The sequence below is a fragment of the Phocoena sinus genome, chromosome 8, assembly GCF_008692025.1.
Source record: "Phocoena sinus isolate mPhoSin1 chromosome 8, mPhoSin1.pri, whole genome shotgun sequence".
Classification (NCBI taxonomy): Eukaryota; Metazoa; Chordata; class Mammalia; order Artiodactyla; family Phocoenidae; genus Phocoena; species Phocoena sinus.
The window spans coordinates 72,360,115-72,374,849 of NC_045770.1; the positions used below are offsets into that span (position 1 = coordinate 72,360,115).

At 37.0% G+C, this 14,735-nt stretch overlaps 1 protein-coding gene across 1 annotated transcript in view; it reads left to right on the forward strand.

Moving 5' to 3' along the window:
• LOC116758350 (L-lactate dehydrogenase C chain-like) overlaps window positions 1-14,735 on the forward strand; it is a 46,609-nt gene that overhangs the window by 7,699 nt on the left and 24,175 nt on the right. The window contains 2 exon segments of the mRNA XM_032641174.1: window positions 6,824-7,013; window positions 13,422-13,551. Coding sequence (XP_032497065.1) covers window positions 6,824-7,013; window positions 13,422-13,551 — 320 coding nt within the window.

Genomic DNA, 14,735 nt, shown 5'->3' on the forward strand with positions numbered 1-14,735 from the left:
GGAGTCAAGTTAAAAGAACTACTCCTATATTAAAATACTTTAAAAAATCATTCAGCCTTTAATTTCTAGTCATATGGCAGGATAAGTACCTGAATCAATCCTTTTAGTAAAGGGGAAGAAGTAAAATTATAAAAACATACTTTTTGATTTTATAAAAAAATCAAAAAGAAGATAAATATAAGAAGAGGGACAACATATAGAACTAAATAAGAGTTTAGCAAGGATGCCAGACACAAAATTATTAACTATTAATAATTATTAACTATTAATATTAACTATTAATAATATTAACTATTATTAAAAATCTATTCAAAAACAAGCAAAAAATTTTAAAGGTATTATTTGTTATCAAATATAGGAAGTACCTAGGAATAAATCTAACAAGACATGGTATAAGAGCTTTTATGCAGAAAATAATACAGCCTCATTGAAAGATGTTAAATATCTAAATAAATGAAGAGATATGCCTTGTTCATAAAAGTGTCAATATTGTAAGATGTCTGTTCTTCCCATATTGATTATAGATTATATGCAATCACAGTCAAAACCCAACAAGTTTTATTGTTGTTGTTGTTGTACATAATAAACTAATTCTAAAATTCATTCAGAAATTCAAAGGTCCAAGAATAGACAAGATACTTTTTTAAAACATTGTTAAAAACACTTATTTTGATACAGTCTATCATAAATAAGTCAGTAGAGGTTCCACTCTGCCACAGATGCAGCTGTGCAGTGAGAACCCTGTGCCATCCAACTGATAAATGTCTGAAAGATGTTCCATTTCACCTCCCAGGCAGAGTGCACACCTTCCATGCTCTTCCTGTCCATTGATCGCTTCCAAATCCAGATGACCAAATAGTCCTTTATCCCCAAAGCAGGTTCAAAACAGTAGATTCAGGCATTCTTCTCAAATCCCAGGTAAATCTTAAAAGGAACAGAGCTCCAGTGGATGGCGAAGTGCCCACCCTTGAAGAGCTGCTGCAGCCTTTGCTCAGCTTCACCATGGCAACAGCCTGGGCTGCGCAGTCAAGAATACTCTTGAAAAAGAACAAGGTGGTGAGAACTTGCTTTACCAGATATCAAGACTTATTACAAAGCTACACTAATTAAGTGCAGAGACAAACAAAAGATTGTTATATAACACTGATCATATTGTAGATCAATGGGAAATTTGCAGACTTATAAATTCTTTTTCTTATGGCAATAGTTGTTTTTATGGAAAGAAATAAAATTGAACCCTTTCCTTTTTAAAAAAAAATATATTTTTAAAATTTATTTGGCTGCAACGGATCTTCGTTGCGGCATGCAGGATCTTTAGTTGCGGCATGCAGGATCTTTAGTTGCGGCATGTGGGATCTAGTGCCCTGACCAGAGCTGGAACCTGGGTCCCCTGCATTGGGAGCACAGAGTCTTAGCCACTGGACCACCAGGGAAGTCCCCTGAACCGTTTCTTGATAACACACACAATTCCAAATTGGTTAAAGACCAAAAATATGAAAGGCAAAACTTCAAAGCTTCTGTTTAGAAGGTAACATAGAATATCTTTATGACATCAGGATAGGGAAGAATTTATTAAACACAAGGACACAAAAAGCATAAACAGTAAAGGAAAGAGTATAAAGTTTAGTGTTTATGTTCTTAAAAAGGCACTAAAAGAGTGAAGAGACAAAGTGTAAACTGAGAGAAAACATTTGCAACATAAACAACTGGCAAAGGAATTGTGTTCAGACTAAAAGTACTTGTGTAATAAATAAGATAAATATAGGTAGCCCAACAGAAAAATAGGAAAAGACTTGAACATTTCACAAAAGAAGAAACTCGAATTGCCTATAAATATAGGAAAAGACAATCTCATTAGTAACCAAGAAAATAAAAAGTATATCAATATACCATTACACACCTATTAGATTGGCAAAAGTGAGATAATACTAAGTGTTTGTCAGGATGTGGAACAATAGGTTTTCTCATGCATGACATGTAGAAATGTATTATAGTAAAACTATGTTTTTTTTTAAGTTTGTCATTACCTGGTGAAGTTGAACATGAACATATCCCAAACCTAGAAATTGCACTCCTAGGTATATTCCCAAGAGAAATTTGTGTACATGTGCACTAAGATACATGTACAAGGATGTATAGTGTTGTCATTTGTAATAGCCCCAAACTGGAAATAATTCATTGTATGACAATACTAAGTTGATCAATTATGCAGTATAATATTACACAGCAATGAAAGTGAATGAATTAGAGGGACACACATTAACATGGATAAATGTCAGATATTTATCTAAAGTAATACATACCTTATGATTCAAAACAGATAAAGCTTAATATGTTATTTGAATATGAATAGGTAGTAAACCTTTTTAAGGTTTTAAGGTAGTATGAGACCAGAATCTGTTATTATGGATCTAATGATCAAGTTAGGGGTATAAATACAACATAACCACAGGAAGATAACATAAGGCACTATAAATAAGGACTATGTGAGAATTATAGGCAGTAAGTGCTATAAAAATTCAGTGAAGCCAGAGTAGTATTTATGAATGATATAATTAGGGGATGCCTGGCAGAGGAATTGGTATTTGAAGAAGCCTTTGCTCCAGACCACTATGGTTTGCTGTCTCTGGGAGGACTGAGTTATATTTAGAAAGGAAAATAAATAACAGGTAAGGAGATGATGGCATTAACAGAATCAGGGTACCTGGAAAATCTGAAATAAAAATAAGACACAAAGCTAGTAAGTTAACTTGTTGGCAGATTGTGAAAAGACTCGATATTTTACTCTGGTATACACTTTAATTGAAGTTGTCGGACATAATATTTCAAATAGTTGACCTGAGCTATGGCGAGATGATTCTGGAGAAGTTGCGAGGCTTTTTGCCAGTTTATTCTCTAAAAGTGAGGGGGGAGGAGGGAGAAAACGAGGGGCTGGGATAGAGAGTTACAGAGAGAGACACAGAGGTTGAGAGATTACTTTAGATTTCTGTGGTTAGATAAGACTTTATGGAAGATGATGTCAAGCAAGGTCTTTGAGCAAGAGTGAGTAGACTATGTATGCAGAGAGAGAAGAGAACTTCCTCCTGTAGATCTTTTTTTTTTTTTTTTTTTCTTGCGGTAAGTGGGCCTCTCACTGTTGTGGCCTCTCCCGTTGCGGAGCACAGGCTCCGGACGCGCAGGCTCAGCGGCCATGGCTCATGGGCCCAGCCGCTCCGCGGCATGTGGGATCTTCCCGGACCGGGGCACGAACCCATGTTCCCTGCATCGGCAGGCGGACTCTCAACCACTGCGCCACCAGGGAAGCCCTGTGTAGATCTTTTATTTGATACAAGGGAAAGATAATCTCTTAGATTAATGTGAAACTTGCCAGCCTAAGAAATGAAATTCTCTAAGTTTGTCTTTCTAATTAAAATCTTTACTGGGGCAGGAAAACCATTCAAATGTTTACGGTTTATAAATTGGATTAGAAAGATATAAGAATGATCATAGAGGTGCAATAGTATGTTTAAAATCAAGCAAATTTCCTTTTCAAAAGAGCATAAAAATAAGTTTTTTTAAAATGGAGATGGAATATAGAGATTTTAGCTAATTTAGTTTTTGACATCCAAATAGAAAATAACTTCTAAGTATATGATAGTTTTTAAAAAGTCCAGTATGGGATAGTGAGCATTGTAACATATTGTTGTTGTTGTTTTTTTTTTTTAATTTACTTATTTTTTAAAAGTGTTGGCTGCGTTGGGTCTTCGTTGCTGTGTGCGGGCTTTCTCTAGTTTCAGTGAGTGTGGGCTACTCTTCGTTGCAGTGCGTGGACTTCTCATTGTGGTGGCTTCTCTTGTTGTGGAGCACGGGCTCTAGGTGCACGGGCCTCAGTAGTTGTGGCTCGCGGGTTCTAGAGCGCAGGCTCAGTAGTTGTGGCGCACAGGCTTAGTTGTTCCGCAGCATGTGGGATCTTTCCGGACCAGGGCTCGAACCCGTGTCCCCTGCATTGGCAGGCAGATTCCCCACCAGGGAAGCCCCCTCTGCCCATTTTTAAATCGGAATTTTTGGTATTGAGTTGTATGAGTTCCTTAGATGTTTTGAATATTAACCCCTTATAAGATACATGGTTTGCAAATATTTTTTTTTGTTTGATGTAGTCCCAGTCATTTATTTTGCTTTTGTTGCTTGTGCTTTTGGTGTCATATCCAAAAAAATCATTGCCAAGACCAATGTCAAGGAGTTTTTCCCCTACATTTTCTTCTAGGAGTTTTACACTTTGAGGCTTCTGTTTAAAGCTTTAATCCATTTTAAGTTGATTTTTGTGAGCAGCATAAGATATGGGTCCAGTTTCATTCCTCTGCATGTGATTATTCAGTTTCCCAACACCATTCATTGTAAAGACTGTATTTTTCCACTGAGTATTCTTGGCTCCCTTGTCAAATATCCGTTGACAGTATCTGCAAGGGCTTATTTCTAGGCTCTCGATTCTGTTTCATTGGTCTATATGTCTGTTTTTATTCCAGTACTATACTGCTTTGATTACTATAGCTTTGTAATATAGTTTGAAATCAGGCAGTGTGATGCCTCTAACTTTTTTCTTCTTTCTCAGGATTGCTTTGGCTATTTGGGGTCTTTTGTGGCCCCATATGAATTTTAGGATTGTTTTTTATATTTCTGTGAAAGATGCCATTGGTATTTTAGATTGCATTGAATCTATGGAATGCTTTGGATAGTGTGAACATTTTAACAATATTACTACTTCCAATCCATGAATGTGGGATGTTTTTCCATTTATTTGTGTCTGCTTCATTTTTTTGTGTCAAAGTCTTATAGTTTTGAGTGTGCAGATATTTAATCTCTTTGATTAAATTTATTCCTAAGTATCTATTGTTTTTGATGTTATTGTGAATGGGATTGTTTTCTTTATTTATTTTTCAGGTAATTTGTTGTTAGTGTATAGAAACAACTGATTTCTGTATTTGGTATCCTGAAACTTCACTAAATGTACTGATTAGTTCTATTAGTTTTTGGTGGGGTCTTTAGGATTTTCTATAAATAAGGTCGTATTATCTGTTATCAGAGACAGTTTTACTTCTTTTATTCTGATTTGGATACCTTTTCATTTTGGCTCCTGCCTTATTGCTCTGGCTAGGACTTTTCAGTACTGTGTTGAATAGGAGTGGTGAGAGTGGGAACACTTGTCTTGTTGCTGATCTTAGAGGAACAGCTTTCAGGTTTTCACCTTTGAGTATGTTAGTTGTGGGCTTGTTATATATGGCTTTTATTATGTTTAGGTACATTCCTTCTCTACCCACTTTGTTGATGTGATATTGACATGAACAGATATTGAATTTTGGTAATTGCTTTTTCTGCATCTATTGTGATGATAATAAAATTTTTATTTTTATTGTTAATGTGGTATATCACATTTATTGATTTGCATATGTTAAAACATCCTTACATCCCAGGGATAAATCCCACTTGATCATGATTTATGATCCTTTCAATATATTGTTGAATTTGGTTTGCTAATATTTTGTTGAGAATTTTTGCATCTGTATTCATCAGGGAAATTGGCCTGTAGTTTTCCTGTAGCAGCCTTATCTGGTTTTGGTATTAGAGTAATGTTGGTCTCATAAAATGAGTGTGGGAGTTTTCCCTACTCTTCAATTTTGGGGAAGAGTTTGAGAAGGATTGGCATTAATTCTTTAAATGTTTGGTAGATTCACCAGGGAAGCCATCTGGTCCTGGACTTCTCTTTGTTGGGAGATATTTGATTACTGATTCAATCTCTTTACTCATTATTCTATTTCTTCATTATGTAGTGTTGGTAGGTTTATGTTTCTAGGAATTTATCCATTTCCTCTAGGGTATCCAATTTGTTGGCATATAATTGTTCATAGTAGTGTCATGATCCTTTGTATTTGTGTGGTATCAGTCATAAGGTCTCTGTTTTCATTTCTGATTTTATTTGAGTCTTCGCTCTTTTTTCCTTAGTCTAGTTTGTCAATTTTAACTTTTCAAAAAACCAGGTGTTAGTTTCATTGACCTTTTCTATTGTCCTTTTAGTCTCTGTTTAATTTATCTCCACTCTGATCTTTCCTTCCTTCTGCTAACTTTGGACTTGGTTTGTTCTTCTATTACTGGCTCCTTGAGGTTGTTTATTTGAGGTCTTTCTTTTTTCTTAATGTAGGCATTTCATGCTGTATAGACTTTCCTCTCTACAAACTGCTCTTGCTTCATCCCATAAGTTTTCGTATGTTGTGTTTCCATTTTCATTGTTTCAAGATATTTTTAAATTTCCCTTTTGATTTCTTCTTTGACTCTTTGGTTGTTCAGGTGTGTGTTGTTTAATTTCCATATATTTTTGAACTTTACAGTTTCCCTCCTGTTAATTTCTAGTTTTGTAACATTGTGTTTGGAAAAGATACTTGGTATGTTTTTGTTTTTGTTTTTGTTTTTTTTGCGGTACATGGGCCTTTCACTGTTGTGGCCTCTCGCATTGCGGAGCACAGGCTCCGGACGCGCAGGCTTAGCGGCCACGGCTCACGGGTCCAGCCGCTCCGCGGCATGTGGGATCTTCCCGGACCGGGGCATGAACCCCTGTCCCCTGCATCAGCAGGCAGACTCTCAACCACTGTGCCACCAGGGAAGCCCTGGGATCCATTTTTTTTTTGATCCATTTTTATTGTACAGTCAACGACCTCTCCAGATTTGCTAAAATAGTCCTTTAGGTCCTTTTTGCTGGTATCCCAGCTCAGGCCACCAGTGAACAGTTTTCCTGCATCCTCCTTGTTCTTGCTGACGTTTATCTAGTAGCCCTCCGTGCTGTTCTGGTTGCCAGCCTGGGGCGCCGTGTTTCCGCCTTCAGCACCCACTGTGACCCCAGTGCCGGCTGGCGACTTGCCTTCAGTGGTGGCCTCGTGTCCGCTGTCGGTGGCGCCCATTGTCTCCATGGGCTGCTCCTCATCTGTTTCTGACATGCTAGGCCGTGGCATACGGCTCCAACCCAGAAGCTTGCCCGGGCCCGTGTGGTGCCTCTGCCTCTAGTTTTTTTCTTATAGTGACTTTGGCCTTGGTAAATGGGTAATGCTTAGAATCAGTAATAATGGCTCCACTTTCATTTCTGGTTTTAGTAATTTGAGTCTTCTCTCTTTTTTCTTAATTCATCTAGCTAAAAGTTGTCAATTTGTTGATCTTTTCAAAGAACCATTGATTTTTTTCTATTGTTTTTCCATTCTCTATTTTGTTATTTCTGGTCTTCATTATTTACTTCCATTTGCTAGATTTGGGTTTAATTTGTTCTTTTTTTTCTAGTTCCTTAAGTTGTAATGTTAGATTGACATCTTTTGTGTTTTTTAATGTAAGCATATACGGCTATAAGTTTACCCTTTAGCACTGCTTTCTCTCTGACCAATAAGTTTTATGTTATGTTTTCATTTTCATTCATCTCTAAGTATTTCCTAATTTCCATTGTGCTTTCTTCTTTGATCCATTAGGTTGTTATAGAGTGTGCTTTTTAATTTCCACAGATTTGTGAATTTTCCAGTGTTACTTCTGTTATTGATTTCTAAATTCACCTCGTTGTGTCAGAGAATATACTTTGTATGATGCCTGTCTTTTTAAATCTATTGAGACTTAATTTGTGGCATAATGTATGGTCTATTTTCGAAAATATCCCATGTGCACTTGAGGAGAATGTAGATGCTGTTATTGTTGGGTAAAGTGTTCCATTTGTCTGTTAGATCTAGTTGGTCTGTGGTGTTGAATTCTCTATTTCCTTACTTACCTTCTGTTTGATTGATCTATCCATTATTGAAAGTTGGGTATTGAAGTCTTCAATTATTATTGTAGAACTGTCTTATTTCTCCCTTCAGTTTTGTCAGTTTTTGCTTCATGTATTTTGATGGTCTGCTATTAGATGCATACATGTTTATAATTAGTTTTATTTTCTTTCATTTTCTTTATTGAACCTCTAATTAGTATGTAATGTCCTTCTTTGCCTATTGTAAACATTTTTGATTTGAAGTCTATTTTATCTGACATTAGTATAGCCACCCCTGCTCCCTTTTGGTTACTATTTGCATAAAATATCTTTTTCCATTCTGTCACTGTTAATCTATTTGTGTCTTTGGCTTTGAAGTAAGTTTCATGTTGACAGCATGTACTTGGCTTATGTGTTTTGATCCATTATGTCAGTCTCTTTTGATTGTAGAGTGTAATTTGTTTACATTTAAAGTAATTACTGATAATGGGGGCTTCTGTCATTGTGCTATTTGTTTTCTATATGCTTTAGAGCTTCTTGTTTCTCATTTCCTGCATTACTGTCTTCTTTTGTGTTTGTTTTTTGTAGTGAAATATTTAAATTCCTGTCTCATTTTCTTTTGTATATATCCTATAGCTATTATAGCTATTTTCATTTTGGTTGCCATGGGGGATTACCTTTAGCGCCCTAAAGTTATAATACTCTTATTTGAATTTCTACCAGCTTAACTTCAATAACATACAAAACCTCTGCTTCTTCATAGTTCTATCCTCACCCCTTTTGATTGTTGATGTCACAAAATTGCATCTTTGCACACTGTTTGCCCCAAAATATAAACTAATAATTCTTTTAAATGCAATTGTTTCTTAAATTTGAAAATGGGAGTTACATACCAAAGTCACAGTAATACTAGCTTTTAGACTAATTTTTTAAATGTATTAGTCTCCTAAATTATGCAGAAAATAAAAAGTGTAAGTGTAAACCATTGTTACAATATTACTAGCTTTTATAACTGCCCATGCATTTACCTTTATTGAGATCTTTATTTTTTCACATGGCTTCAAGTTATTGTTTATTTCATCCTGCAGGACTGCCTTGAGTATTTCTTGCAGGACTGGTCTAGTGGTGATGAACTCCCTCAGCTTTAGTTTCTTTGGCAAAGTCTTAATTTTTCCCTCACTTTTGAAGAACAGTTTTGCCGGTATAAGATATGATTCTTGGTTGACAGTTGTTTTCTTTTTATCACTTTAAATATATCTGCCCAGTACCTTCTGGCCTCCAAAGTTTCTGGTGAGAAATCTGCTGATGATCTTGTTTTTCACTTTTCTTCAGTCTTTTTTCTTTCTGTTCCTGAGTCAGTAATTTCCATTGTCCTATCTTCAGTTTGCTGATTCTGTCTTCTGCCTGCTCAAATCTGCTTCTTAGTCCATCTAGTGATTTTTTTCATTTCAGTTATTGTGCTTTTCAGCTCTAGAATTTTGGGGGTGGGGGTTCTTTTTAGGTTTTATATTTCTTTATTGAATTTCCATTTTGTTCACTCATCATTTTCTTGACTTTCTCTACCTCTTCCTTTAGTTCTTTGAGTATCTTTAAGACAGTTGTTTTAAAGTCTTTGTCTAGTATATCTGCCATCAGTTTTTTTTTTCCCCAGGGACAGTTTCTGTTGATTCATTTTTTCCTTTGAATGGGCCATACTTTTATATTTCTTTGTATGCCTTGTGATTTTTTGTTGTTGTTGCTGTTGTTGAAAACTGGATGTTTGAATCTAGTAATGTATGACAACTTTATCAGATTCTATCCCTTCCCCAGGGTTTGGTGGGTTTTTGTTGTTATTGCTTTTGTTTTTTGATTGTTGAAGGCTGTTTCTGTGCCAAGGACCAACCTGAGGTGTACTTTTAAGGTCTTTGAGGTTGTTTCTAGGCCTATGCTTTTCCCTGGGCATACATGGTTACTTTCTTATTTCCCCCAAATATGCCACTGCTTTTGTATGTTCTGGTATTTAATGTCTGGCTCCCATGAGGGGAAAAAGAAATATTAAGGGAAGGGGGAAAGGGTGCCTGCCCTTTACATTCCTTGGAGGTTACTTTAGCCAGAGGGGGAGAGGCTTGCAACAGTAGTGGGGAGGTGCAACAACAATGGCTTTGCCCTCTTTGTCTACCCCTCTGTCATCAGAAGCAGTAATCAGTCATTAGAGAACAGATCTCTGATATTTGGAGGAAAGGGTGCTTTTCACAGGCTGTGCACAAACTGCTTTCGGTACATGTAAACAGCCCTGCTACTCTGCTAAGGGCTGAAATTGGCTGAAACTAACCACAGTTTAACATACAAACCTTCCCCTGGAAATTTCAAGCTTTCAGAAGACTCCAGAGTTCCACCAAAAGTTATATCAGACAGATTCTGGCAGTGCAGTTATTGTCTAGTTGGGGAGATAGATTCCTGGTGCTTCCTACTTCTCCATCTTCCTAGAATCCTCCAGTATTTAACTAGATTTTTAAACCTAGAAAACTTTTTTGTGAAAAAGCAAACTCAAAGTCATCTTCCTAGATACTCCTGCCTTTTTGGAAAGGGTCCATACCTGCTGTTAACTATTCACCCATGACCTGGGTGATTATCTTTGTATCATATATCCTTCATAATTCCTGTGACAAACATGTCCTAATATTTTACACATAGAAAAAAAACAAGCTTGTATACACCTATAATTACCAGGATCTATAAGATCCAATAGGTAACCAGAATCCCTCACCAGATGTTTTGGTAATTCTTAACTAATTGGACTATCTTATTTTGCCCTTTTATTTACTATCACTTGTACCTTATTAAAGTTATTGATAGATGCATTTGTGTGTTCAGTTTCTCTAAAGCAAATTTATTTCTTCTTCTAGTCAAACTATTTCCACATCAATTGGAAGTTTCAGGTCAATATCCCAAAATATCTTTTCACTGTGATAATTTTTATTGGTATGTTTCATTTTCTTAAATTTCCTTAAGGGGACCTACAAACCTTTGTTATGCCACATAGCTTTGGATAAGAGATTAAATTAATGCCTAGCAAATGAGACATATGTTAATATTACAGTATCATTTCATATCTTAACAAAAATGTCCCTTACCCATATATTGTACCATATATTTCCAGTTACAGGGACCACTAGAGGCCATTTCCCAGTAAATGCAGGAATCTAACTGATCTGGAGGGTCAGTTATAACCCAGCCACAAAGGAACATGTTTTAGCCAATACTGGTTTCCAGATGTCATGGAGTAGCCCATCTTTATAGGGAGGTCACAGTGTTAGGCTTTTGTCTGCCCAATCCCAGATAATTGTACTACAGGGACTGCTAGTTTCTTTTTCATTTGAAACACTATTGCTATAAGGGAATAGTGATTAAGATCACATTTTCCACTGTAGTCCTGTATGATTTGAATACCAAACACTGCAACACATTACAGATCAGTACTCATTCCAGTTAGTCCTCTCAACAATGCAGTGTCCAGCATTAAATTATTTGCCCCTTGTTCATTTAGCAGAGGATCTATAGTTACAAAGAATCCTCAGGATACTGCTAGTACTTATCTAAAAATGACTCAACTCTTTTATATTATAGCCTCTGATTTTCCAGTGCCTAACTAACAATTGCAGGGGAGTGACATCATGATTTAATAGGATGTCTTTCCAGGTTCTGAATAGAGCATTTAGTTTACAGCATGGGTCAGTCTTTGTCTTAAAATACCAGCCTTGAAACTGCTTGTTCTCTATCCTCCCTTTTACACCAGCAGTTTTAATTTCATTAGGATGGTTAATAGCAACTAAAGGAGTATGTTTTTAGCCATTTTCTTCTCAACCCTCTTCTCTTTCTCAAGACATTTTGTTAATTCCTGAGAGCGTAAACCTGTCATCCAGATTCTACTGGTAAGATTTGTCCCCACTTATCTACTGCAAAGCTTTCTTCAACTCATACACCACTAGTCAATCAATCTCTAGGCAAAACTTTCCTTCCTTTCTTTTTACTTACCCCACAGAGTCTTGGTTATATTGAGGATCTGAAAGTTAATTTTAATTTTGACATGAATCCTCATGCCCTCTAGTAGTACCCCTGGTTTTGGATTGATAGTCAAATCACAGGACACCACAATAAGTGTAGTGCAGGCCCAACTTTCCTGTGTTGAGCTTGTCCATTTACACATCAGTGTAATTTGCTACCGAGTGTGTTGTGTGCAGTCCTGGGGCCTTGAAACTGTGCCTAGGTAGTTGCAAGACCATCTGATACAAATAACGATACTGTACATTCTGTGTTTCTTGTCCTGGATCCTTTTCTCAAAATTATATAAGAGTTAGGTTAAAACTTCTTTGTCCTTTGAGTTTTACTGTCAGTCCAAACCTGAGATCGCTGTTGGTGGCAATGCAAAAATAAAATACATATTTATTGTAGAAAATAAGAAAATTCATAAGCATAAAGAAGATAATGTCACCCTGGGGCTTCCCTGGCGGTGCAGTGGTTAAGAATCCGCCTGCCAAGGCAGGGAACATGGGTTCGAGCCCTAGTCCGGGAAGATCCCACATGGCGCAGAGCAACTAAGCCCATGCGCCACAACTACTGAGCCTGTGCTCTAGAGCCCGCAAGCCACAACTGCTGAGCCTGCATGCCACAACTACTGAAGCCCGTGTGCCTAGAGCCTATGCTCTGCAATGAGAAGCCACTGCAATAAGAAGCCCACAATGAAGAGCAGCCCCCGCTCGCCATAACTAGAGAAAGCCCGCATGCAGCAACGAAGACTCAATGAAGCCAAAATATTAATTAATTAATTAATTTTAAAAAAGAAGCTAATCTCACCTGTAAGCCTGTCACTCAAAAATAATCACTATTAATAATTTGGTGGATTGATATGATTCTAAAGTTCCTATAAAAATGCATTATGGGGCTTCCCTGGTGGCGCAGTGGTTGAGAGTCCGCCTGCTGATGCAGGGGACACGGGTTCGTGCCCCGGTCCGGGAAGATCCCACGTGCCGAGGAGTGGCTGGGCCCGTGAGCCATGGCTGCTGAGCCTGTGTGTCCGGAGCCTGTGCTCCGCAGCGGGAGAGGCCACAACAGTGAGAGGCCCACGTACCGCCAAAAAAAAAAAAAAAAAAATGCATTATGTTTTTTACAAGGCTGAGATAAGAAATTACATAATGTTTAGGATTATGCTATTTTCCTTTGAAAATGTATTATGAACATTTCCCCATATTTCAGTATGTTGTTGATTTAATAATAATTCTTGGGGAAAATGTGTAACGTGGCTTACAATTATATAAAGTTTAAATTTACACTGGCACCTTAGTAACAATATTATGTGGTCAGCAAGATGTATATGCCAACTTTCAAGGTGATCAGATTCTATGTTTGGATATTTAAGAAAAAATTTAAAACTAAAAGTTTCATTTTGAGGGACACAATGACCTAATATTCCACATTTATGATGAATGAGGGGTGAATTATTATTTGAAGTGAATAATGAAGTTTATGAGAATAATATAGAAATTTTTACTGCCTGTTCATAAATAATTTCAAGACGACATCTCTGAGAAAATTTTAAGAGTAGTATTGACATGTAGACTGCTTCAGAACAGATGCTTGAAAAATATTATGTTCTCTCTGAATCAAGTTCTCATGAATTTGATTTTCTTACTTTCCACAGCTGTAGTGCCTATGAGATTCTCAAGCTGAAGGGGTATACCTCTTGGGCTGTTGGACTGTCTGTGACAGATCTGGTAAGATCAATTTTGAAAAATCTCAGGAGAATGCATCCAGTTTCCACTATGGTTAAGGTAGGCTTAAATAGAAGCTTCACTTATCATCTTTGTTTAAATATTGCTGAGTCTTTACTATGTGCCAGGCATTATACAAAATTTTGAGAATATGTTGGTGAACAAAATAGAGGCCCTGACCTCATAGAGTTTAATGGAAGATAGGAACTTAATAAAACAATTGCAAATATATGATAACACATTGTGTTAAGTGCTATGATGACAAACTACGAAGTTCTTAGAGTATTCAAGAAGAGAATTTGCTCTGCGGAGGGGGCGTTTGTGGTGGTTAGGGAAGATTTCCTAAGGAAGTAAAATGACCTAATCTGAATAATGAGTAGAAGTTAATTTGCAAGGCTGGACTAATATTCCAAGCAGAGGGGACACATGTGTAGGGGACCTGAGGTAGATATAAGTAGAGAGCACTTGAGGATCTGAAGAAAAAAGGTCAGTGGTTGAAATGCACAGAGCAAAGGGAGCAAAGGGAAGTACATGATAAGGCTGGAGGAAGTAAGCAGGGTCAGGCCACTGAAAGTCTTATAAAGGGGTTTGGGTCCTTACCATAAGAGCTATGGAAAGCCACCAATGGAACTTAAGAAAGGGACTGGTTTTACAATCTTTTTTTGTTAAAAAGATTCCTGGGGCTGTGATGGATGGAACAGATTTGAAGGGGACAAGAGTAGAGGTGGGTAAACTTGGGAAGAGGATGTGCATTAGCTCGGAACAGAGAGGATGGTAGTAGTAGAGATGAAGAGAAGGTGGCAGATTTGAGTTATACTATATTTAAGAGGTAAAATTCATAGGTCTTGATAATGGAATGAAGTGGGAAATAAGGGAGATGAAGGTCATTCTTAGGTTTCTGTTTTGCACAGTTAGATAAATGGTTATATAATCCACTGAGGAAAGGCATATTCAGAGAGAATCAGGTTTGAAGATCATGTTTGTAGTTACGGAGAAATTGAATTTGAGGTGCCTTTGCAATATCTCAGAGGAAATAGTCAGTTGGGTACAAGCTTCTGGAATTCATAGGAGTTTGGGGTTGGAGTTATAAATATGAGCATCATCAACATAAAAAGTGTATATCAGGGCTCTTAGTTAAAAGCCACAGAAGCCAACCCGAACTAGCTTAATAAAAAGAAGATACATTGGCTCATGTAACCGAAATGCCAAGGAGGCCCGAACCTCATGCTCAAACTATATCGTTA